Source organism: Mobula birostris, chromosome 6 (assembly GCF_030028105.1).
Source record: "Mobula birostris isolate sMobBir1 chromosome 6, sMobBir1.hap1, whole genome shotgun sequence".
In the NCBI taxonomy this organism is placed as follows: domain Eukaryota; kingdom Metazoa; phylum Chordata; class Chondrichthyes; order Myliobatiformes; family Myliobatidae; genus Mobula; species Mobula birostris.
In genome coordinates, this window is record NC_092375.1 from 24,198,578 (window position 1) to 24,225,924 (window position 27,347).

The 27,347-nt window shown below is 43.0% G+C and overlaps 1 protein-coding gene across 3 annotated transcripts in view; it reads left to right on the forward strand.

The window, feature by feature from the left end:
* prdm15 (PR domain containing 15) overlaps positions 1–21,509 on the forward strand; it is a 97,641-nt gene extending 76,132 nt beyond the window's left edge. For 2 of the 3 annotated variants that reach the window (XM_072260027.1, XM_072260029.1), the window contains exons 18-25: positions 1,786–1,955; positions 5,224–5,303; positions 6,708–6,827; positions 8,578–8,709; positions 10,704–10,787; positions 13,455–13,630; positions 15,030–15,293; positions 20,053–21,509. In XM_072260027.1, the coding sequence (XP_072116128.1) occupies positions 1,786–1,955; positions 5,224–5,303; positions 6,708–6,827; positions 8,578–8,709; positions 10,704–10,787; positions 13,455–13,630; positions 15,030–15,293; positions 20,053–20,577 (1,551 nt within the window). In that variant the 3' untranslated portion in view covers positions 20,578–21,509. The remainder of the gene's footprint in view (positions 1–1,785; positions 1,956–5,223; positions 5,304–6,707; positions 6,828–8,577; positions 8,710–10,703; positions 10,788–13,454; positions 13,631–15,029; positions 15,294–20,052) is intronic. The other variant, XM_072260028.1, reaches the window with a different exon arrangement.
* The last annotated feature ends 5,838 nt before the right edge of the window (positions 21,510–27,347 follow it).

Here is a 27,347-nt window from a genome sequence, read left to right on the forward strand (position 1 = left end):
AAAGTTGGAGGGGGAGGGGGAGATCCAAAATGATAGGAGAAGACAGGAGGGGGAGGGATAGAGCCAAGAGCTGGACAGGTGATGGGCAAAAGGGGATATGAGAGGATCATGGGACAGGAGGTCCGGGAAGAAAGACAAGGGGGGGGGACCCAGAGGATGGGCAAGAGGTATATTCAGAGGGACAGAGGGAGAAAAAGGAGAGTGAGAGAAAGAATGTGTGCATAAAAATAAGTAACAGATGGGGTACGAGGGGGAGGTGGGGCCTTAGCGGAAGTTAGAGAAGTCGATGTTCATGCCATCAGGTTGGAGGCTACCCAGACGGAATATAAGGTGTTGTTCCTCCAACCTGAGTGTGGCTTCATCTTTACAGTAGAGGAGGCCGTGGATAGACATGTCAGAATGGGAATGGGATGTGGAATTAAAATGTGTGGCCACTGGGAGATCCTGCTTTCTCTGGCGGACAGAGTGTAGATGTTCAGCAAAGCGGTCTCCCAGTCTGCGTCGGGTCTCGCCAATATATAAGTGTAAGGGTCTCCCTTACACTTCCTCCCTTACCACCATTCAGGGCCCTTACACTTCCTCCCTTACCACCATTCAGGGCCCTTACACTTCCTCCCTTACCACCATTCAGGGCCCTTACACTTCCTCCCTTACCACCATTCAGGGCCCTTACACTTCCTCCCTTACCACCATTCAGGGCCCTTACACTTCCTCCCTTACCACCATTCAGGGCCCTTACACTTCCTCCCTTACCACCATTCAGGACCCTTACACTTCCTCCCTTACCACCATTCAGGACCCTTACACTTCCTCCCTTACCACCATTCAGGGCCCTTACACTTCCTCCCTTACCACCATTCAGGGCCCCAAACAATCCTTCCAGGTGAGGCAACACTTCACCTGTGAGTCGACTGGGGTGATATACTGCGTCCGGTGCTCCCGATGTGGCCTTTTATATATTGGTGAGACCCGACGCAGACTGGGAGACCACTTTGCTGAACATCTACGCTCTGTCCGCCAGAGAAAGCAGGATCTCCCAGTGGCCACACATTTTAATTCCACATCCCATTCCCATTCTGACATGTCTATCCACGGCCTCCTCTACTGTAAAGATGAAGCCACACTCAGGTTGGAGGAACAACACCTTATATTCCGTCTGGGTAGCCTCCAACCTGATGGCATGAACATCGACTTCTCTAACTTCCGCTAAGGCCCCACCTCCCCCTCGTACCCCATCTGTTACTTATTTTTATGCACACATTCTTTCTCTCACTCTCCTTTTTCTCCCTCTGTCCCTCTGAATATACCTCTTGCCCATCCTCTGGGTCCCCCCCCCCCCCCACCCCGGCTTTCTTCCCGGACCTCCTGTCCCATGATCCTCTCGTATCCCCTTTTGCCCATCACCTGTCCAGCTCTTGGCTCTATTCCCTCCCCCTCCTGTCTTCTCCCATTATTTTGGATCTCCCCCTCCCCCTCCAACTTCCAAATCCCTTACTCACTCTTCCTTCAGTTAGTCCTGACGAAGGGTCTCAGCCTGAAACGTCGACTGCACCTCTTCCTACATATGCTACCTGGCCTGCTGCGTTCACCAGCAACTTTGATGTGTGTTGATAATAAACCTGTTTCTGATTTGTATACCCCAGGACCTCTTAACTCTCCTACCCCTAGAGTACACAACCAAAAGTGTAATCAGATGGGTAATGTAAGATTCCTGAAGCCGAGACCAGATCAACAATTAGTGAGATACTGAGGTATTCACATGGAAATGTTGTGCTCATTTTTCAGGCCACATTTGCTAAGGGGAGTCAGTATTTAAAGCATCTGATGGAGATTCACAAGGAAAAGGGCTATGGCTGCGCCATCTGCAATCGTCGCTTTGCGTTGAAGGCCACCTATCATGCTCACATGGTCATTCACAGGGAGGAACTGCCAGACTCTGACCCCAACGTGCAAAAGTAGGTGATGTCAAATTCCTTTGCCACCTTCCCCCTTGTGGGCCATCTGTTAGTATAAGTGACAATTCCACTGTTAAATAGGAGGACTGCCATCTGAAAAGCTCAGGAACCCTGTGCTCAGTGTTGTCCATGCCCTTCGACCTCACTTGAGGAACTTAACTATAGATGGACAAGTTCAGGAGTGAGGGAGTGAGTGTGTGTGTGTGTGTGTGTGTGTGTGTGTGTGTGCGCGCGCGCGCGCACATCTCTGGGCATTTTCACTCAGTGGCCACTTTATTAGGTATAAGAAATACCTAATCAAGTGGCCACTGAATATATTTCTGTATGTTCATGGTCTTCTGCTGTGGCCCATCCACTTCAAGGTTTGACGTGTTGAGTGTTCAGAAGTGCTCTTCTACACACCATTTGTAACATGAGGTTATTTGTGTTCCTGTCACCTTCCTGTCAGAACCGGTCTGGCCATTCTACTCTGACCTCTCTCACGCACAAGGTGCTTTTGCCCACAGAACTGCTGCTCGCTGGATTTTTTATTTTTGTTTATCGCACCATTCTCTGTAAACTCTAGACACCACTGTATGTGAAAATCCCAAGAGATCAGCAGTTTCTGAGATACACAAAGCACCCCATCTGGCACCAACGATCAGTCACTTAGATCCCATTTCTTATCCATTTCGATATTTGGTCTGAACAACAACTGATCCTCTTGACCATGCCTGCATACATTGACTTGCTGCACATGATTGGCTGATTAGATATTTGCATTAATGAGCAGGTATACAGGTGTACCTAATAGTGGCCATTAAGTGTATTTAAATGGAATGAAACTGGAAAACGTTTCACAGCCCAATTCTTCCTCTTCCTGATCTCTCATACAGTCAACTGCAGCATCAAGACTTTGACATTTTCTTTGTCCTCTCTGTCACAATTTCATAAACCAAAGTATGGTTGAAAGATTCTTTAACCAGGCTTTGATAATACTCAACTTGGTAAATGCAACCAGTTAAGCCTGTGAGTCAAAATGTAGTTAATAACCTGAAGCCAATTCTAGGCATACATGCCAACCTATAACCCGGTCTCCCAACCCAAGCAGTGAATGCTAACCCTGTCCATCAGCCCTTACTGATAGAAGTTAGCTGGAGATTCATCAACAGTATGCAATTGGTTGATGGTGGGCTAGTTTGTATCAATACTGAAAGAGTCACAAAGAGGAAGATTTGATCAGTGAAGTTCCTTCATGATGAAACATTTTCTTATCTCAGTCCATTAATATAATTTCCTTTTTCTTTTTTCCTGACAAAGTGGATAGCCTCACATTTTCCCACTTTGTACTCTTGCCCTCTCGGTTAACCTATCTATATCCCTTTCTGGCTTTCTGTGCCTCCTCACAACTTGGCAATCCACCTGTCTTTCTAGCGTCAGCAATTTTGGCTACACTCTCAGTTCTTTCATCCAATTAAGCCCGGATTTTTGATGTATCCTGCTACTTACTGTCTGCCAGTTCCAAAAGTACACATTCATCTGACTGCTTTCTGCTATTCTTGCACACTTTTCTCTTGCAGTGAACTTTCATGTGGCACCTCATTGAATGGCATCGGAAAATCCAGGTTCACTAAATCAACTAATTTTCCTTTATGCAGTCTATTACATTCTAAAAGAGCTCAAGCAAATTTATCTCTTTCATAAAGCTTTTGATCTTGCTATGGTTTCCTAAATATCCTGATAATTCTGCCTTAATAATGGGCTTCCAGCACTTTCCCAATATCAAATTTTAGCCTTACTGGATAAAATGTTTCTTGCTTTTCATCTCCCTCCTTTCATATAATTTTATAAACCTCTATAAGGTTACCCCTCGACGTCCTCCATTCCAGTGAGTTTAAACCTCTCTCCAGTTAACTGTACCCCTCCATTCAAGACAACATGCTGGTGAATCTCTTCTGCACACCTTGCTGCCACATCCTTCCTTCAACAAGGTGATTATAACTGTACATAATGCTCTAGCTGTTGTCTAACCAGTACTTTGTATAGCTGCAACCTGACTCAAGTTTTCATCCCAATTCACGAAATCAGGCCTTGGCCTATAAAGGCAAATACCCTGAATGACACCTTCACTACACCATCCATCTAGCGCCACTTGCTGGAAACTATAGACTTGCACTCCCAAGTTCTCTGTACATCAATGTTCTGAAAGTTCCCTGCAATATACTCTGTATATCCTACCAGAATGTGACTTCTGTTATGTCTGTTCATTTGGTCATGAACAGTGGTGTTCCAATTTTTTTCTCCCATTCTCTTAGACCTCTCCAGAATCAATGATGTTTTGGTGGATTATGACCACAACTTATTTCTATTCTGCAGCCACATAGAGGCATAGAAAGCAGGAACAGCAGGAGCCTATTCAGCCCTTCAAGCTTGCTCTATACCATTCTATATGACCACAGCTGGTCATCTATCTTAATACCACATTCCTGTTCCCTTAGCATCTAGAAAATTATCTATTTCCTCCACAAATAACTGGTTTTCCAACCCTTGAGTGAAGAAATGTTTTTCCTTTTGGCTTTAAATCTCTTCCCCAATAACCTGACCCTTGCTCTAGAAACTCCAGCCTAGAAAAATGTATCCAAATCTAAAACAGCAAATGCTACCAAAAATTTACATATTAATGAGGAGCTCCCTGCTTCCCCCCACCCCACCCCCATTCTTCTGAATTCTATTGAATGCGTTAATTTTTCCATTATACGGCTGTATGTCTAGCTACCCTGGGAGTAATTCTGGTGAACCTCCCTTTCAGGCCCTTGGGTACAGGGCATCAGGTCTGGGAACTTGTCAGCCCTTTAACCTCTTATCCCATGTCATCTGGCTCCGTCAACAAAAGTTATAATTGTTTCTCACTTCGTTCATTTATCTAACTTTGCCTTGATTTGCTTAATTAATTCCTGCAACTAAGTGTCTGCTGAAGGTTTTCCTAAATTTCCTGTTCCTTTTATATACTGTACAGTTGTGGCCTCCTTAGCTTCGAAATTGCTGACAAGTGGAAACGTGTTCTCCACGTTTACTCTATCTAATTCCTTCATAAACTTAAACACCTCAGTTGGGTCACCTTTTATCCTTCTCTTGATCATTGACTTGTTCAAATCTTTCCTGTTGGGTGTAGCGTCTGTTCTAGGACCTTTTTCCATCTTTGCCAGTATCTCTCTATTTTTATGAGGAGGAGTAGGTTTGTTGTAAAGATTTCCAAATCAACTAACTTAAAGTTGTATTTCTGCCCCAGATATATCCATCCCTGTGATATTTGTGGAAGGATCTTTAACAGCACGGGGAACTTGGAACGGCACAAAATAATTCACACAGGTAAACCATGATCCACTTGGAGGTCAATATAATCCTCCCAAGTTATTTTTTGGATTTAACTTTGGCTTTTAAATTAAGTTGTCTTAATTCTGATCTGTCCTGTTTCAACATTGTAGAGGAAGCCATAAGAAGAAGTATTAAATGGATGCTAGATACCAAAGCAAAATCATTAGAAAGTTGGGAATTAATTCAAATAGCTGAGAACCATAATTTGAACTGACCTGAAGGTAGATACCTGCAGTCTATTGGTAACTACAGTCATTGGCCATTTATTAAGTACCTCCTGTACCTGATAAAGTGACCACTGAGTCTATGTTCATGGTCTTCTGCTGCTGTAGCCCATCCACTTCAAGGTTCAATGTGTTGCGAGCTCAGAGGTGCTCTTCTGCACTCCACTGTGTTGTAACACGAGCCCCTGGTAATTATCTGAGTTATTGTCACCTTCTTGTCAGCTTGAACCAGTCCAGCCATTCTCCTCTGGCCTCTCACTAACAAGTATCTTGTATTTGTCTTTTTGTCCCATTCTCAGTAAACTCTAGAGACTGTTGTGTGTAAAACTCCCAGGAGATGAGCAGTTCTGAGATGCTCAAGTCACCCCATCTGGCGCCAGCAATCTTTCCACAGTGGAAGTCACTTGGATCATATTTCTTTCCTATTCTATTGTGTGGTCTGAATAACAATTGAACCTCTCGACCATGTGTGCATGCTTTTATGCATTGAGTTGCCTCCACATGATTGGCTGATTAGATATTTGCATTAATAAGCAGGTAATAAAGTGGCTGCAGAGTGTATATCAGGAGGATACACCATTGATGATACAAATCTGTCACTCTGTAGCCCCAAAGTATTGTGCTTTTCACAGTATGAACACAGTGTACTTTAAAAAGCCTCCATTTGTCATCCCTGCTGTAGCCCTCATCCTGGTTTTAACTTTGTTGGGCTTAGGAACATGTAAGTGTACATTTTTTTGCTGGGCCTGGGAGGAATTCTGTCCTGTTCTTCAGTCGTGATGTGGTAAATTTTGTTTTTCACATTACAGGGAAGTGTTATCTGCTAGTTTTATCAATAAGGTAACTTGGCTTTTATGTAATTTTCTGAATGGCTGGGACAAGATGTACTTTTTGAGTGGCATTTCAGTGTTGTTTGAATTAAAATCTAGCCCTGCCTTCAGAGGATTATGCAATATTGGTTTTATTCTGGTCCACAAAGTTAAATAATTATTACAAAACCTGACACTCTATTTGCACTGGAGCTCAAAGCTGTTCCCTTGGTGTTGTGAATAAAGTCAGTGAAACTGTCAAGTTCATTTGACTCCATTGTTAGCAGACATTGAAAAGAAGAATTGAAGTTACTGGATTTCTGTAAGGTAGTGGAGATGTCTTAATCTTATGTCTGGCTTCTTAGGAGTGAAGAGCCACACTTGTGAGCAGTGTGGGAAGTCCTTTGCCCGGAGGGACATGCTGAAGGAACACATGAGGGTTCATGACAATGTTCGGGACTACCTGTGTGCTGAATGCGGCAAAGGTGAGGAATGTTGAAGAGACCTGGGTGGACAAGCTGAGACCCGTGAGCAGTTTGATGTGAGGTATTGGTGGTAGTGGGGAAGGCGGGAAGCACTAATCACCCCACCTCACTCAGTCATTCTTTTTCTCCTTCATTTTCACCCCCTCCCTTAGTCACCTCATTTGCTCATCCCCCACCCACTCTCTGTCGAGCTTTCGACATAACAATCATCCCTCTCTATGCCTTGCCCCAGTCTTTAGGAAGAACAAGAACATCGGAGCGTGAGTAGAGCATATGGCTCTGCATGTCAGCCCTGCCATTTAGTAATTTACCTCAGGTCTCAGCTTCTCTTCTGTGCTAGGGCCACGTAGCTCACAGTCTTCCAAAAACTGGTATACCTGCTCTTAAGTACCTCCAGTGATCCACCCTCCACAGTTCTTAATCTCTTTGCATACAGGACTCATTGTTCTGCTCTTCCCTCCAGTTCTGATTGTCTTTTGATCCCTTGGCATCCCTCCCTCTGCGCCCACCCACCTTGACCCTAGCTTCACCCTCTTCTCCTCCCCCCCGCCCCCCCCCCCACTCTTGCTTCCACTCAACCTTCTTGTGCACCATTTTCCGTCTCTAATATCACATCCCGCTCTCTTGTATGGAAGTCCCTTGCCTGTTCTCGCTCACTCCCTTGTAACTCTGAAGCACTTTTTCTGATCTACTGTTTGTTTTGAAATTTACTTCCTTTTCGTTCTCCAGTTATCTGGTACAATCTTTTAGCTTTCCATTTCTGTTCTATAACCTGTTTGTGTTGTATTTAGCACAGTCCTCTATGTCTTGACTCTGTTCTCTTTTTAACCAGTTATACAACGCTGAAACAAGCTATTCAACCCACCTGGTCCATGAGAATCAAGGTTCCTACCTTAGCTAATCCCCTTTGCCTGCATTTGACCCATGTCCCACTAAGCCTTTCTATCTATGTGCCTGTCTGAGTGTTATTTTAAATGTTAACATTGTGATCTGTTGCGGTCTTGTTGAGTTACTGAAAAAGTAACGTGATCAGCCATCTATGTTGAAATTTATTTGAAAAGACAACTTAAGAAATTGAAGACCATTGTGGACATGAAATACATTTCTATTTTTGATCAATGCCTAACTCCTTTGATGCTCTGTCTTGACCACACCGCTCAAAACTGGTTTACTCTTTTCCTAAATCTTATGTCACTGGAATGAGTATCTTCAGAATCAAAGTCAGGTCTGGCATGTGTCATGAAATACGTTGTTATATGGCAGCAGTATAGAGCAATACATAAAAAACTATATTTCAATATGAAATATGTATTTTTTTAATTAATAGTTCAAATAGAGAGCAAAAAACATAGAGATAGAGTTCATGGGTTCATTGTCCATTCAAAGAGCTGATGGAAGAAACTGTTTCTAAACCATTGAATGTATGTCGTCAGACTCTTGTACCTCCTCCCTGATGGTTGCAATGAGCTGAGGGCATGTCCTGGGTTAAGGGGAGTCCTTAATGATGGATGCCAACTTTTTAAGGTATCGACTTTTGAAGATGTCCTCAATGCTGGGGAGGCTAGCGCCCATGATGGAGATGAGTGTTGACATACCTCCAAACGCTGTGATAAAGGAGTGGTGATACTGATCCTCTTTCTCCATTAGGTGGTTAACTATTCAGCTGTAGAGTGGGAATTCTAAACGGCAACCTTGCACCAGGCTTGTCCTGTTTATAGTAATGTTGTTCCCTTTGTTTTCCTGTGGCCAGGGATGAAAACCAAACATGCGCTGAGACATCACATGAAGTTGCACAAGGGGATCAAAGAGTACGAGTGCAAGGAATGCCATCGGAAATTTGCCCAGAAGGTCAACATGCTCAAGCATTATAAGAGGCATACGGGTAAATACAGATAGGTGTCTGTGTTCAACACCACAAATACTGACCATTCACTCCCTCAATACTGCCTTGTCAAGTCAAGTTTATTGTCATTTAGCTATATACAAGTATATCATGTATTTAACTATACAATGTATATAGAAAAGTGACAATGTTTCTCTGAACCAGGGTGTAAAATACAGTAATGCACTTAACACACTATAACTTATGAAGGTAAGGATAAAATCTACAGATGAATCGCACATAAATAACAAACTAAAGTGCATTAATATTAAATATTGGAACAGATTAACCAGTGACACTTCGAATACGATGCAGCAGAAAGTTGAGAAGCCTCATGGAGGGAAAAACTGTTTTCTTATCCTGACCGTTCTTGTTTTTATGCATCGTAGTCTCCTGCCTGATGGTAGAAAGTCAAAGAGGATGCTGGGTGGATGGGAGGAAGCCTTAATATTACTAAGGGCCCTGCATAGCAGTGATCCTGATAAATGTCCCCGATGGTTGGTAGGAAGATCCCTATGATCCTATCAGCTGTTCTTGTAGTCCTTTGTAGGGACTTCTGGTCCAATGTTCGACTGCTGTCATACACCAGATGGAGATGCAACTTTTCAGGATGCTGTCAATGGTGCTCCTGTAAAATGGGGAGCCTTGCTTGCCTGACTCTTCTTAGGAAGTGCCTTCTTGTTCAAGGAGATGATATTAAGGGACCAGGTGAAGTCATCCTTGATATGCACTCCCAGAAACTTTGTGCACTTAACTCTCTCTGTGGAGGAGCCTTGTATTCGCAGAGGGGGATGGTTTGTTGCACCTTCCTGAAGTCCACAATGATGTCCTTTGTTTCCTCCATGTTCAGGCTTGGGTTGTTCTTCTCTCACCAATCCACCAGCCACTCCAATTCCTCTCTAATCTCCGTCTCGTCATCGTTCTTGATAAGGCCGACCACTGTTGTGTCATCTGTAAATTTGATGACACAGTTCGAGCTGAATCCTTTGTCAGTGTGAACAGCAGCGGGTTAATATCCCTCTGCTGTATCGCTTTACATATGGCAGAAGGATCAGGAGACTATCAGAAGTGGCAGGAAGAACAGAACAGAACACGTGTCCTCAATGTTAGGAGATGGGAACCTCCGCCTGGAATGCCCTTCCGTAGGGGACTGTGGAGGTTAGATGACTGGAGGTATTTAAGGAGAAGATGTATCAGGTTTTGGGATTGTGGGCTGTGTGGTGCTGCAACAGAAGAGAAGCTATGGCATTATGCAGTAATGTATAATATTATTACGTTAGTTTAATGCATGTGTATGTCAAGGATTGTATCATGAGTGACCACATTGAGGGGCACAGAATGATAACTTCTGTTTGTATGATGCAGCTGACATCATTCTAAAACCCTTGACAGGAGAGTTTTTGAACAAGTAGTGACAGCTGGTGGTGTAGTGGCATCAGCACTGGACTTCAAGCCTGATGGTTCTGAGTTCAAACCCAGCCGGGTCCCAACCTGGGCGGCAGCAGTACCCGCACAGAAGGAAGGCCTGGCAACCTACTTCCGTATCTTGCCATGAAAACCCTATGGACCATATGGTCCATGAGGTCATGAAGAGTCAGACTCGACTAAACGACTGAACAACAACAAAGTGACAGCTTATCACCCTGCCAAAGGAGTGGTCAATGAGGTGGGTTATAATGAGCATCTTAAAAGCACAGGGCGATTAGGATACAGAGATCTGAAGAGACTGCCATCAGTAGTATAGCAGAGACCAAGGATGCTCAAGAGGCCAGAATTCAAACATTTGAGGGATGGAGGGCTGAAAGGATTTGCAATATTTGTGAGACCATGGAGGTCATGAAAAATAAGGCTGATGAGGAGAGTAAGTTATGTGTCAATGTAGTTGAATATCAATGGAAGAAGCACTGTATTCTGTCATTTGTGCCTGTTAGAGTAAAGCTTGCACATAGCATACTTCCTAATATAGATATTTAGTACTTTCTTATTCTCTACAGGTGTGAAGGATTTCATGTGTGAACTTTGTGGGAAGACGTTCAGTGAGAGGAACAGCATGGAGAATCATAAACTACTTCACACAGGTGTGTCTGGCAAACTAAATTAATCTCATTCAGCAGACACGAATGGAGTTAACTCCACCTTTCAGAAGGAGATTTTTCAGTGAAAGCTAATATGCTGAAAGTGAATCTGGTTGGGGATAAAAATTGCAGAGCTTTGGGGAAGAGCGGGGCCTTGGTTCCAATTGGTAGCATTTCCAAAACAGATGGTATGTGCATATTAGGCTGAATGGTCTCCTAACTATGATACTAGTTAACAGAAGGAAAATGGATAACTGGCTTATTTACAGGCTGGAATTTAACTTGTGGGTACAGATACTACGTATACAGTGGCATGCAAAAGTTTGGGCACCCCGGTCAAAATTTCTGTTACTGTGAATAGCTCATCGAGTAAAAGATGACCTGATTTCCAAATGGCATAAAGGTAAAGATGACACATTTCTTTAATATTTTAAGCAAGATTACTTTTTTACTTCCATCTTTTACAGTTTCAAAATAACAAAAAAGGAAAAGGGCCTGAAGCAAAAGTTTGGGTGCCCTGCATGGTCAATACTTAGTAACACCCCCTTTGGCAAGTATCACAGCTTGTAAACGCTTTCTGTAGCCAGCTAAAAGTCTTTCAATTCTTGTTTGGGGGATTTTTGCCCATTTTTCCTTGCAAAAGGCTTCTAGTTCTGTGAGATTCTTGGGCCGTCTTGCATGCACTGCTCTTTTGATGTCTATCCACAGATTTTCAATGACGTTTAGGTTGGGGGACTGTGAGGGCCACAGCAAAACCGTCAGCTTGCGCCTCTTGAGGTAGTCCATTGTGGACTTTGAGGTGTTTAGGATCAATATTCCGTTGTAGAAGCCATCCTATTTTCATCTTCAGCTTGTTTACAGATGGTGTGATGTTTGCTTCTAGAATTTGCTGGTATTTAATTGAATTCATTCTTCCCTCTACCAGTGAAATGTTCCCATTGTCACTGGCTGCAACATAAGCCCTGTGCTTAACAGTTGGAGAGGTGTTCTTTTCATGAAATTCTACACCCTTTTTTCTCCAAACATACCTTTGCTCATAGCGGCTAAAAAGTTCTATTTTATCTTCATCAGTCCACAGCACTTTTTTCCAAAATGCATCAGGCTTGTTCAAATGTTCCTTTGCAAACTTCTGATGCTGAATTTTGTGATAAGGACGCAGGAGAGGTTTTATTCTGATGAATCTTCCATGAAGGTCATATTTGTGCAGGTGTCGTTGCACAGTAGAACAATGCACCACCTCTCCAGAGTCTGCTAAATCTTCCTGAAGGCCCTTTGCAGTCAAATGGGGGTTTTGATTTGCCTTTCTAGCAATCCTGTGAACAGCTCTCTCGGAAAGCTTTCTTGGTCTTCCAGACCTCAACTTGACCTCCACTGTTCCTGTTAATTGCCATTTCTTAATTACGTTACGAACTGAGGAAACGGCTACCTGAAAACACATTGCTATCTTCTTACAGCCTTCTCCTGCTTTGTGGGCATCATTTATTTTAATTTTCAGAGTGCTAGGCAGCTGCTTAGAGGAGCCCATGGCTGCTGATTATTGGGACAAGTTTGAGGAGTCAGGGTATTTATAAAGCTTTGAAATTTGCTTCACCTGACCTTTCCTAATGATGACTTTGAACAAGCCATAGCCCTAACAAGCTAATTAAGGTCTGAGACCTTGGTAAAAGTTATCTGAGAGCTCAAATCTCTTGGGGTGCCCAAACTTTTCCATGGTGCTCCTTTCCCTTTTTTCACTCTAAAATTGTACAAAACAAAAATAATACACTAATCTTGCTTAAAATGTTGAAAAGAATGTTTCATCTTTAACTTTATGACTTTTGGAGATCAGTTCATCTTCTACTCAACTATTCGCAATGACAGAAATTTTGACCAGGGGTGTCCAAACTTTTGCATGTCACTGTGTGTATATGCTCAGTGGTCACTTTATTAGGTACACCTGTACACCTGATCATTAGTACAAATATATAATCAGCCAATCTTTTGGTGGAATCTCAATGCATAAAAGCATGCGGACATGGTCAAGAGGTTTAGTTGTTTGGATCAAACATCAGGATGGGGAAGAAATGTGATCTAAGTGACTGTCGGTGAAATGATTGTGGGTGTCAGTTGGGTTGGTTTGAGTATCTCAGAAACTGCAGATCTCTTGGGGTTTTCACGCGCAGCAGTCTCTAGAGTTAACAGAATAGTGCCAAAAACAAAAAAAAAATTCCAATGAAAATACTTTGTTAATGAGAGAGTTCAAACTGGTTGATGACTGGTTCAGGTTGACAGGAAGGCGCCAGTAACTGGAATAAACACACGTTACATCAGTGGTGTGCAGAAGAGCATCTCTGAATGCACAACGTGTCGAACTTTGAAGTGGACGGGCTACAGCAGCAGAAGACCACAAACATACACTCAGTGTCCACCTTATTGGTTGCAGAAAGTATAATAGCGCTATATGGGATTAAGCTGCGAACAGAAATTAATTTTGAATCTAATATGTTGTACATAGACAGTACTTTAGATTTTTTAAAAAACTTTGTCTATAAGAAATAATGGCAAAATAATAATTGAATCTGTGTTGAAGACTGTTCCTTTCTGATAGCATTGTTCTCCAACCACCAATCCAAGTTTTAAATCCTTTCTATTATTGTCTCCCCTTCTCCTTCACAACTTTCTTGCTCTCAGTTGGAAAGCAGTGGACCTGCAGTGTGTGTGAGAAGAAATTTGTTACCGAGTACATGCTCTTCAAGCACATACAGCTTACCCACAAAAAGGTGGAAGCTCAGAACTGCCATCTGTGCGGCACAAAGGTCTCAACGCGAGCGTCGATGAACAGGCACATGCGGCGCAAGCACCCTGAGGTGAGAGGGTTTTCAGGAAGGTGTGACTGCCAAGGTATTTGATGGCAAGGATGAATAGGAAAGGCAAAGGCTTTGTTTTGCAGTCTGACTAAAGAGAAATTTGCTCTTCAACCCAGCTGAAGATCTTCTCACATGAACTCTTGTAGCATCATTACAATCTCAGAATAACTGTGCAGAGTAGTGTAACTGATTTTATACCCAATGGCATGTATTAAATTAGATATTAAATGGCTGGTGAAAGTAGCTTCCAGGGGGCACTACAATTGACAGTTCTGCTGCAGTAGTGAAAGTAGAGAAGCAGGTTTCTTACCTTTTAAAACAATGCAAACCATACTGAAGACCATCACCTCTTCTGGTGCACAGGCCGCCGACGGCAGCTGGACAGTGTCCTCTGTCCTGCACCAGTCTTTCAGTTTATTCCCAGGTGTAGCCCATCTTCAAAGATCCTTCCTCTCCCAGGGATGAGGTCTTTGGAGCATCTGATTTCATTTCTGTAGCTCTGGGTTTTAATGGGATGGGGTTGCTGGCCACATGCTCAACCCTCCTCCTTTTCACTTTCACTTTCAATCTTTTTTTATTGATTTAAAAGAATAAGGGTAAATACAAACCAGGAGAGAGGTTATCTCAAATACATAATTCAATAATAATCCTTTTGAATGTCCATGGTGGAGTTAGTACAAACTGTAGTTTTAAAGAAAACATTTGAAATGTGAAAATTAGAGCTGCTGAACTGTTTTATTCGAGCAGATAGGGTTAAGAAGAGATCTGAGAGAACAGTTCACCGGGAATTTCCCTGTATATTATTCATTCCTATAATTACAATACGTCTCTACCAAACTAAGTGTAAGGTGCTCCTTCCCTCCACTAGCCTTCAGGTCACCCTTGGGCAAGGTGAAGGAACCTGCTTAGCCCCCTCCCTCCCCCCCCCCGCCCCGACCCCTTGAATCAGGGACATGTGAAGCCATGGGAGCAAGTAGTGAATGGTCACAAGAACAGTTGGTGCATATCACAAGTCCTGGTTATGTGACCACTGTCGCTGCGCAAACAACCTCTGAACAGTTTTGACAATGGTTGGGGTTGCCTGTCTTGTAAATACACTGCTCAGAAGAAGGCAATGGCAAACCACTTATGTGGAAAAATTTGCCAAGAACAATTGTGGTGATGGAAAGACCATAATCACTTATGTCATACCATTTGGCACATAACGAACAATAATTACAATGCCAATTTTGATGAGTCATATCAACTCCATTTATTTACTACGAATAGTTGAATACTGCCTGTTCCTTGTGCACATGTCAGTGTGTGTGAGACCGCCCCCCTTCCCGCCGCCCCGGCCAGGATGCTCTGTAACCCACATTGTTCTGATGATTGACCAAGCTGTACTGCTTTGTTACAGCAGGACATAAGCTTGCATGAGAGTGAGTTGGCTGAAATAGGCCAGGTGAAGAGATCAAAACGAGCAGAAAGGAAGAAGAGGAAAGTGGATGAGGAGGATGACATGGAGGATGACGACGAAGAGGAAGACGACGATGAGGAAGACGATGACGATTCAGCAACAGTTCCAGGAGAGGCTGCGATGTATTCCTACACAGACAAAGAGACTGGTTTTGCAGCAGCGGTGGAGGATGAGACAGATTCCGCAGTACAAAACATGAGTCAGGTCAGTGTGATAATCGAAGCATAATTAGATGACTACTTCCTATAAAATCAGGGTTGTCAATAAAAATATAAAACCTTCATTTATCGCTACTTTCACTTCAACATTCTTAAGCAATTTCTAGCTAATGTCCACACAGCAAAGGCTCCCACAAACTGCAATATGGTAATGACCAAATAACTTTTTAATCTTACATAGGAGGAGAGATAAATATTAAAGCACTGAGGATAAAATCACTGCTCATCCTTAAAGGGGGTGCATCTGATAGATTCACAGAGTCAGCATAGAGCAAATGATACAAAATGGCCGCCCTGGTGATGAAAGGGAATTGCTTAATGTTGCGATAATGAGCAGCCAACAGCTGTGAGTTTACAGGTAGTGAGATCCAGTAATTAGAGATAATGTAATCTAAATCACAGAAGACATAACAGAAGGTTACTATTCCATGTGCTACCTTAACCACATTATAGAAACATAGAACACAATACAGGTCCTTCAGCCCACAATGCTGTGCCGAACATGTACTTACCTTAGAAATTACCTCAGGTTACCCATAGCCATCTATTTTTCTAAACTCCATGTACCCATCCAGGAGTCTCTTAAAAGACCCTATTTTATCCGCCTCCACCACCGTCGCCGGCAGCCCATTCCATGCACTCACCGCTCTCTACATTTATTTAAAAAAGACAAATTTAACCCAGACATCTCCTCTGTACCTACTTCCAAGCACCTTAAAACTGTGTCCTCTCGTGTTAGTCATTTCAGCCCTGGGGGAAAATCCTCTGACTATCCTCACAATCAATGCCTCTCAACATCTTATACACCTCTATCAGGCCACCTCTCATTCACTGTCGCTCCAAGGAGAAAAGGCCGAGTTCACTCGACCTATTCTCATAAGGCATGCTCCCCAATCCAGGCTACATCCTTGTAAATCTCCTCTGCACCCTTTCTATGGTTTCCACATCCTTCCTGTAGTGAGGTAACCAGAACTGAGCACAGTACCCCAAGTGGGGTCTGACCAGGGTCCTACACAGCTATAACATTACCTCTCAGCTCTTAAACTCAATCCCACGATTGATGAAGGCCAATACACCGTATGTCTTCTTAATCACACAGTCAACCTGCGCAGCAGCTTTGAGTCTCCTATGCACTCGGACCCCAAGATCCCTCTGATCCTCCACACTGCTAAGAGTCTGACCATTAATACTATATTCTGCCATCACATTTGACCTACCAAAATGAAACACCTCACACTTATCTGGGTTGAACTCCATCTGCCACTTCTCAGCCCAGGTCTGCATCCTATCAATGTCCCACTGTAGCCTCTGACAGCCCTCCACACTATCCACAGCACCCCCAACCTTTGTGTCATCAGCAAATTAACTAACCCATCCCTCCACTTCCTCATGTAGGTCATTTATAAAAATCACAAAGAGTAGGGGTCCCAGAACAGGTCCCAGAGGCACACCACTGGTCACCAACCTCCATGCAGAACATGACACATCTCGAACCACTTGTGTGTGCAAGCCAGTTCTGGATCCACAAAGCAAGGTCCTCTTGGATCCCATGCCGCCTTACTTTCTCAATAAGCCTTGCATGGAGTACCTTATCAAATGCCTTGTTGAAATCCATATACATTACACCTGCCCTACCTTCATCAACGTGTTTAGTCACATCCTTAAAAAATTCAATCAGGCTTGTAAGGCACGACCTGCCTTTGACAAAGCCATGCTGACTATTCCTAATCATATTGTGCCTCTCCAAATGTTCATAAATCCTGCCTCTCAGGATCTTCTCCATCAACTTACTAACCACTGAAGTAAGACTCATTGGTCTATAATTTCCAGGGCTATCTCTACTCCCTTTCTTGAATAAGGGAACAACATCTGCAACCCTCCAATCCTCTGGAACTGCTCCAATCCCCATTGATGATTCAAAGATCATTGCCAGGGGCTCAGCAGACTCTTCCCTCGCTTCCCACAGTAGCTTGGGGTACATCTCTTCCAGTCCCGGTGACTTATCCAACTTGATGCCTTACAAAAGCTCCAGCACATCCTCCTCCTTAATATCGATATGCTTAAATTTTTCAGTCCGCTGAAAGTCACCCCTACAATCACCAAGGTGCTTTTCCATAATGAATACTTTGCTTCAGTATTCACTAAGTACCACCGCTATCTCCTCCGGTTCCATGCACAGTTTTCCACTGTCACACTTAATTGGTCCTATTCTGTCACATCTTATCCTCTTGCTCTTCACATACTTGTAGAATGCCTTGGGGTTTTTCTTAATCCTGCTCGCCAAGGCCTTCTCATGGCCCCTTCTGACTCTCCTAATTTCCTTCTTAAGCTCTTTCCTGCTAGCCTTATAATCTTATAGCTGTCTATCATTACCTAGTTTTTTTGAAACTTGTAGGCTTTTATTTCTTCTTGATTAGATTTTCAACTGCCTTTGTACACCATGGTTCCTGTACCCTACCATCCTTTCCCTGTGTCATTGGAATGTACCTGTGCAGAACTCCATGCAAGTATCCCCTGAACATTTGCCACATTTCTGCCATATATTTCCTTGAGAACATCTGTTCCCAATTTATGCTTCCAAGTCCCTGCCTGATGGCCTCATATTTCACCTTACTCCAATTAAACACTTCCCTAATTTGTCTGCTCCTATCCTTCTCCAATGCTATTGTAAAGGAGATAGAATTGTGATCATTACTTCCAAAATGCTCTCCCACTGAGAGTCCTGTCACCTGACCAGGTTCATTTCCCAATACCAGATCAATTACAACCTCTCCTCTTGTAGGCTTATCTACATACTGTATCAGGAAACCTTCCTGAACACACCTAACAAACTCCGTCCCATTGATTTGGATTAAACCTCCTGCCATTTCACCAACACCTCAATATCACCCTGTGGACAATCACTACCCTCCACACCATCGACAACAACAGTCTTCATATCATCTGTCAGTTTACTGATCATACCTCATACATCCAATTCATTCACATATGTTACAAAAGGCAAAGGCCCCAGTACCAGTACACCATGAGTCACGGGCATCCAGTCACCCTCTGTATTCTATTGCTAAGCCAATTTTAGATCTAATTTACCCAACTGTTCTAGTTGCCCCTGACTCTAACCTTTTGGATCAGTCTCCTGTGTCAAAAGCTTTACTGATGTTCATGAAACCCAGATCTTCCAATGCGTTGCTGTCATCAGTACACTTCATTACCTCTTCAAAAAATCCAGTCAGCTTGGTCAGACTAGATTTGACATTGGCAAAGCCATGCTGCCTTCTGACAATTAGTCCTCGCATATACATGGCTCATTAATCCTCCCCCTCAGAGTTTTTTCTCCCCCACCACTGATGTTAGGCGGTACATGTCTGTAGTTGACAGGAATATACATGCTGGCTTTCTTGAAAAGTGGGGGAGGTGGTCACATTTATCCAGTCATGTTGTATCTCACATGTACAGTGAAGACTTAAAAATCTTTTCACTTGCCTCCCATAGCAACTTGGGGTAAATCCCATTCGAACCTGGGGACTTGAAGTCCACCAAGTTCGGTTTGGAGAAACATCTCATTTCTATATAGATTACATGGTTATATATGTTATATATACATATATAGTTAAATGGAAATAAATTTGACTTGATAAAGGCAGTGAATACCATTTTTCAATCTTAGTATCATTTGTATTAGACATGTAGAACTGGAGGCCAGGACATCCTGTAAAGAAGAGTGCCGTGTCAATACAAGCACTTTCTATTGTACTGTTTGTGGTAACTATATTATTTTAGTTGAAATGTAAGTACTACTGTCTAGGAGGAGATGGAGGAGTCTGAGGCTGGTTTAGTCATAGTCATAGTCTTAGTCATACTTTATTGATCCCGGGGGAAATTGATTTTCATTACAGTTGCACCATAAATAATTAAATAGTAATAAAACCATAAATAGTTAAGTAGTAATATGTAAATTATGCCAGGAAATAAGTCCAGGACCAGCCTATTGGCTCAGGGTGTCTGACCCTCCAAGGGAGGAGTTGTAAAGTTTGATGGCCACAGGCAGGAATGACTTCCTATGATGCTCTGTGCTGCATCTCGGTGGAATGAGTCTCTGGCTGAATGTACTCCTGTGCCCAACCAGTACATTATGTAGTGGATGGGAGATATTGTCCAAGATGGCATGCAACTTGGACAGCATCCTCTTTTCAGACACCACTGTGAGAGAGTCCAGTTCCATCCCCACAACATCACTGGCCTTACGAATGAGTTTGTTGATTCTGTTAGTGTCTGCTACCCTCAGCCTGCTGCCCCAGCACACGACAGCAAACATGATAGCACTGGCCACCACAGACTCGTAGAACATCCTCAGCATCATCTGGCAGATGTTAAAGGACCTCAGTCTCCTCAGGAAATAGAGACGGCTCTGACCCTTCTTGTAGACAGCCTCAGTGTTCTTTGACCAGTCCAGTTTATTGTCAATTCGTATCCCCAGGTATTTGTAATCCTCCACCATGTCCACACTGACCCCCTGGATGGAAACAGGGGTCACCGGTACCTTAGCTCTCCTCTTCCCCCCTCTGCCATCAGATTGATATCTGAATGAACCATGAACACTACCTCACTGTTCTTACCATGTTTTGGAACTATTTATTTATTTTTAATGTGCTACTTGTAGCGATTTTTATGCATTGTAATGTACCGCTGCTGCAAGACGAGATTTCGCAGCATGTCAGTGATGACAAATCTGATTCTGATTGTAGGTCGTTGTGACGCTTGGAGATTCAAACAGTTCTACAGCAACAAGTTCGGCTGGACTGACAAACATTGCGGTTTCATCCAACATCAGCACCGTGGCAGGGACCCAGTTCACCAACCTCCAGCCCATCACAGTGACTAACCTGACGCTGCAGGACCGACAGATGCAGCTCGACTCCATCCTGACCGTCAGCTTCGACTCCATCAGTGGCTCCACCGTCGTGCACAGCCGGCCGATGGAGATCCAGATTGAGGCCCAGCCTGCCTCCACGCCACAGGCCCACTCCTTGCCTCAGTCCATGAACTTGACCACCTTTGTCAACTCTATCGCCCCCGTCGAGAGCCCCCTGGCCGAGCAGCCGCACACCATGACCTGGAGGGCTGTGCCGCAAGCCGCAGATGGCACCCACCACATCCTGCAGCCTCAGCAGGCTGCAGCACCTCCTCCGGCACCACCACCTCAACAGCAGCCGGTTCAAGTCCAGGCCCAGCCATCCCAACCATCCCAACAGCAGATGTACAGCTACTAAAGAATCCGGCGCCATAAAAATACAGACCATCCTCGCCCTCACCCTGGACATCAGGAAGAGACAATGCAGTATTAACTGTGAAAGACCCTTTTACACAGTGGAATAAAACAGTCCACTCTAAACTAGTGTTGATCAACTTCAGGACTGCAGTACCAGCGACTTTCTGTATTCAATCCACTCTGCCCCATGGATTTCCCAGCTTGGATTTGTAGCTTTGAGTCGAACACAGCGTCTTCAGTGTATTAATAGCAGTTTAAAATGAACTTTTTTTTAAATTAAAAAGTGAAAACAAAATTAGGCTTGAAATGGAGCACAGTTTTAAAAAAACCAACAAAAAGTGTATTTAAAAAACACATTCTGCGGCATTTCCTACCAAAAGTTAAAATGTGTTGGAATTGTGAATTAGTGCAAGTGCTAACTACCCAGCTCTGTTTTATCGTGTCGGTGAATGTGTATGGGATAGAGGGTGTTTGGATCTACATGTATCTGGATGTAGGGGTGAGTGTCTGCTTGTGTTATTTTACCCGTTTAGTGCATTCTCTCATTCTGTAACTTAAACTATTTTTATCAGAATGGGGTGCACTCAGCCCTTTTAAAAGGAAGATTAACAAAGGTGATGAGATAACAGTCATTTGTTTCTTCTCCACAACACTCCACAAAACCATGTGAAATTTTATGTATGTCACATTCTTCTCTGAGTATAACTCGCATGAGAGTTAATATTTGAAGACTGTTTTAGCTGCTAAAAGAATATTGGTGCGCATACTAAGGTATGAATAACAGATAGCAGTCACACTCACTAATAAAGTATGTTAGAAGCAAAGAGATTTCGTAGCTGCGCTGAAGAAGATTCGACTGGTAGACATGCATCTTACATCAGGCCTGTGTGGAAGAAATGGTGATAGAAGTAAACATTATTTATTTGACTGATCTTCTCTGTGTCAGTAACCACTTGATTCAAATGGATGTTTTTTTTTCATGCGGGTCCGGGCAATGATATATCTGTTCCAACCACAGTCTTCTCCTCATTCAATGCACATAACCAGGTAACCCGTAGAAATTGGGAAATAGTCACTGTCTGCTTGTTTTTACTAGCCAATGGTCACAAAGAGCAATTACTTTGACAGATCTCACACTACGTGGTACTTGGCAAAGAAATGAAGACAGCCTGTTTTTCAGATTGGCAGTTGCCTAGTGCCTCACTAGCATGTCACAGGGCAGGCTCCTTTACCGAGTGAATCTGTAATGGCATTTTGTCTGACATTCTTGACTATTGCTTATAAAATGTGAACAGACCGCCACATTTGGAAGGAACATTTGGCGTAGATTCTTCATGGCTGGACCTTTTCAGTGAATTGCCTTTTTTTTTTAAAAAAAAAGTTTCTGGAGTGGGTGAGATGATTGGACAGGTAATACTAGTTTTCTGAAACAAAGAAGACCTTGCAGTGAATAAATGGTATATGAAAGCACAAATCCAAATGCTGCATCATGCCCACAAGCAAGTTAAATAGATTTTAATTGGTGGACAAAGACAGCATTTTAGGTTTGCAGACTCAAGAGATTTGGCAGATGTTGGTATGTATCTTTTGGGACTACTGTGTTGCTACCTAGAAATGATTCATTGTAAATATTGTTTCTGATTTGTCTCATTTGCCAGGGTATTTTACTCAGTGAAAATGTGAGATGTACTAATTGAAGGGCGGTGAGAAGTTTATCCCCTGGAAGCCTGTTCTCACTTTGAATATACTTAAATTTTCTTTTTTTTATTTCAGCTAGCCTGTCAGTAGGCCCAGAATATTTATAGTTCTTTTTGTGAAAGAATTTGTTTTCTACTATCTACTATGAAATGAGAATGGGCTGGATCATGCCACTTGCCTGTACCTTGTGTGACTCTATTTGGCCCCAGTTTCTGTACTTGGGTATTGCAACACGAGTCGGAAACAAGTTTAAGGCAGTAAGCTAGCAAATCTGACTTCTGCTGTGGTGGATTGATCAGGGAGTCCCAGAGAAGAAGTATGGACATTCTCAGCTGGGTCCTGGAAACATTTCACTCCTGTGTTTTACATCAATGTTCATTTAAATTGGGTTGTTGAATTGGAATACTGTAATGCATTTTAGTTTTAATTTTACTTCAGGTATGACTGGTAGAAGTGAATCAAAAATTTATTTTTCAAGTAATATTTTAATTTGATCATTTTCAAATGATTTTAATCTATTTCAACTGTTTTAAGTACCATTAAATGTTAGAAACATTTATAAACATCTTAACAGGCTTTTGGCAGCAGTGAGTTTCAAGGGAACAAGGGCTTGGAATGTACCTTGTGCACTGCCTACTTTATGGAATAGCTGTGACAAGACCTAGTCCCTTCTATAATAAGTGGTTGTCCTCTTTCCCGAACTTATTTTCCTTTTGTAATTCAGCTTGTTGAATCCATTCAGATGTTTTCTCTCAATCCTGGTCTTTCTAGGCTATGGAAATTCATCATTCCTCGCGTATCTCCCTTTCCTTTAAAATCATTGGGTGTGCCTCTCCATAGGTTTTCCAATGCTGAATCTGAGATTTTTATGATAAGGAATGCAAGTCCTGAATGAAAGCTGGAACTGCACAGCACTTCCGTTATATATTTTCTAAAGTTTGCCAAAGTCTTTTGCAGCATTATTAAAACAATTACATGAAATGAGTGAATGCATAATTGAAACGGAAGCGTCTATAAAAACAGCAAGTTAAAGATCCAGGGAGTTGTTAAAAATGTCTGAGAAAGAGATGGAAGTTTCAAGTGATGGTTTACCTCAGTTTGTATCTTCGGAAAGTATATTGGAGGAGTTTTGACACAACCCTGGGATGCCACGGTCTGTATTTAATCCTGGAAAAAAAAATTGAAATGCAGTTGCAGTTGAATGCAGCAGGTTCTCCTGTCCTACACTGCTGTCAGCTTGTGATGAAACGCTCGAAAGATGTGTTTTCCCTTTTGTCCTTTTGAGATGCTCACTATTTCCTGTGTCCGGCTGAAGCACAGTACTCTGCTGGCTAAATTATGCTGAGCCTGAAAAAGTCCGTTTTTACAGCACTAAATCTTGCAAGGAAACAGCAATGGCATTTGAATAACACATACATCCTGCCGGAGGATCTCAGCAGGTCAGGTGGCAACCATGGAAAAGCAGGAATAAACAGTTGACCGTTTGGGCCGAGACCCTTCAGAATGTTCTCAACCTGAAATGTCGACTGTTTTTCCTCTTCCATAGATACAGTTTGACCTGCTTTTACCTTTTGTATGGGTTACTCTGGACCTACAGCATCTGTAGAATCTCTTATTTTCATGATGTTCGAATGTTCGAAAAAAAAATTCCCTTCTGTTAGGCAATTCCTACAAAGAAACATTTTGTTTAAATATCTGGTGTACCATGATCAATAATACAGCACATGTTTCTCAATTACATTGAGGTCTCTGTCAGCCAGGGTTGACCATGGATGTTGTGTTCTAGCTGTCTAGATAGTATAATATGGAGAGCAAGCTGTTGCCCATGTAGCAAGCTCTCCTCCACACATCTGATAAACCAAAGGAATGGCAGAAACCGATACAGTTTGGTACCAGTGGTGTGGCAGGAGTTGCCAGTCAGTGTTGAACTCAACATAAGGCCGCCTTACGGACTCCAGCTCCAGAATCACAAAATGAAGAAACCCAAAACATCCCTCTAAAAAAAGACTCAAAACAACCAATCGTGCAAACAAAAGCAAGCAAACACATTCAGAACCGAAGTGCCACAAAAGGCATGAAAGCCAGGCCTCAGACTCAGTCCATCGGAGAGCTGAGTAAACATCATGAGACCACAGACATCAAAGCCAGGCAACTTGCTTTCTCCCTGTAACCTTGCACGCCTTGACTAATCAAGAACCTATCAATCTCCGCTTTAAGTATACCCAAATACAGCTGCTCATGGCAGTGAATTCCACAGATACATCACCCTCAAGCTAAAGGAAATTCATCCACCATTCTAAATGGATGTTCCTGTAATCTGAGGTTGTGCCTTCTGGTACTAGACTCTCCCACCATAGGAAACATCCTCTCCACATCCACTCTATCAAGACTTTTCAATATTTGATAGTGTTCAATGAAATCACCACTCACTCTTCTAAATTCCAGTGAGTACAAGCCCAGAGTCATCAAAAGCTCCTCATATGACAACCCTTTCAGTACTGGAATCATTTTTGTGAAACTCCTTTGCACCCTCAACAATGTTAGCTCATCCTTTTTTAGATAAGGGGCCCAAAAGGAGGGGAGGAGAAGATGGTGGCAAGACGCAGCGCGGGCGGCTGCTCCGAAATGATACCGTATTTGTTACATAGGGGCCATGCACAATCCTGACTTGATGGAGACAGCCATGAAAAGCATGGAGGAACACCTGGAGAAACTTCTGAAATGCCTGCTTCGCTGCCGCTGCTACTGTGCGATCGAGAATCTCTGGAGGGGAAGGCCCCAAATCCTTGACTTTGCCTATTGCCTGTTGCCGGGGCCGGGGTCGAAGTGCTTGGCAAAGATGGTGCTGGGTGTCGGAGGGCTGGTCGGAGGCTCGAAGTTTTCAGACGGACTCAAGAGTCGGCTGTGATCGGGTGCTTCCAGGCTGCTGCATCGGCAAGTTTGCGGTGCTGGAAGCTCATGGTAGGGAAAGTTTTTTTTCTTCTTTCTACCATCTGTGTGAGATGATGGGACTTTCGAGAGACTTTGAGACTTTTTTTTTACCATGCCCATGGTCTGTTCTCTATCAAATTACAGTATTGCTTTGCACTGTTGTAACTATATGTTATAATTATGTGTTTTTTGTCAGTTTTTCAGTCTTGGTTTGGCTTGTGTTTCTGTGATAGCATTCTGGAGGAACATTGTATCATTTCTTAATGCATGCATTACTAAATGACAATAAAAGAGGACTGCATATCCTCATAATCTAATCTAAAAAAAACTGCTCATAATATTCCAAGTGGGGCTTCTCCAGTGCCTTATAAAGCCCCAGCATTACATTCTTGTTTTTATATTTTAGTCCTCTTGAAATGAATGCTATCATCACATTTGCATTCATCACCACTGACTCAACCTGCAAGTTAACCTTTAGGGAATCCTGCACGAGGGTTCCCAATTCCCTTTGCACCTTGGATTTTTGAATTTTCTCCCCATTTAGAAAATAGTCTATGCTTTTATTTCTTCTACCAAAGAGCATGACCATACACTTCCTGACACTGTATTCCATCTTCTGCTTCTTTGCTCATTCTACTAATCTGTCTTAATGCTTCCGCAGCCTCCCTGCTTCCTCAAAACTGTCTGCCCCTCCACCTATCTTTGTATCATCTGCAAACTTGTCCACAAAGCCATCAATTTTGACATCGAAATCATTGACATGTAACATAAAAAGACTCCTCCGGAACACCACTAGTCCCTGACAGCTAATCAGAAAAGGCTCCCTTTATTCCCACCGTTTGCCTCCTGCCAATCAGCCAAGGATTAGGTTTTGGGGTACTTGGAGGCACATGATAAAATAGGGCAAAGCATAGTTTCCTTAAGGGGAAATCCTGCCTGACGAACCTGTTTGAATTCTTCGAGGAAGTAACAGGCAAGATAGGCAAAGGAGAGTTAGTGGGTGTTGATTGCTTATACTTTAAGAAGACCTTTGTCAAGGTGCCATACGTGAGGCTGCTCAACAAGAGCCTGCGGTATTACAAGAAATGTACTCGCATGGACAGAAGATTGGCTGACAGGAAGAAGGCAAAGAGTGGGAATAAAGGGGACATTTTCTGTTCTGCAGGGTTCAGTGTTGGGACTGCTTATTTTTACATTATATGTCAATGGTTTGGATGATGGACGTGATGGCTTTGTGGTCATATTTGTGAATTATATGAAAATAGATGGATCAGCAGGTGCTGTTGAGGAACCAGATAACCTACAAAAGGACTTGCACAGATTAGAAGAAAGGGCAAAGAAGCAGGAGTTGGAATATAGGGTAAGGGAAGGTATGGTCATGCACTTTGGTAGATGGAATAAACGAGTAGCCTATCCTCGAAATGTGAAAAAAATTTAGAAATCAGAGGTGCAAACGGCTCGGAAGCCCTCATGGAGGATTCCTTAAAGGTTAACTTGCAGTTTGGGTTGGTGGTGAGGAAGTCAGGTGCGATGTCATCATTCATTGCCAGAGGATTAAAATATTGAAGCAAGGATTTAATGCTGAGGCTTTATAAGGCATTGGTCAGACTGCATTTGCAGGTTTGTGAGCTGTTTTGGGACCCTAATCTAAGAAAGGATGTGCTGGCTGGGAGCAGGTCCAGAGTAGATCCCAGAAATGAAAGGATTAACATACAAGATGCATTTGATGGCTCTGGGCCTGTACTCATGGGAGCTTAGAAGAATGAGGGAGGATCTCATCAAAATCTATCAAATATTGAAAGACCTAGATAGAGTGGATGTGGAGAGCAACACACACAAATGCTGGAGGAACTCTGCAGGCCAGTCAGCATCTATGGAAAAGAGGACAGTCAACGTTTCAGGCCGAAACCCTTTGGCAGGATTCTGAAGATGTGGAGGGGATATTTCTAGTAGTAGGGGAAGTCTAGAAGCAGGGGGCATGGTTTCAGGATAGAAGGATGAATCTTTGGCACAGAGATGAGGGGGGATTTCTTTAGCCACAGGCAGCTGTGGAGGCCAAGTCATTGGGTATATTTTAAGCAGGTGTTGATAGATTCCTGATTAACAAGAGTGTCATAATTATGGAGAGAAGGCAGGAGAATG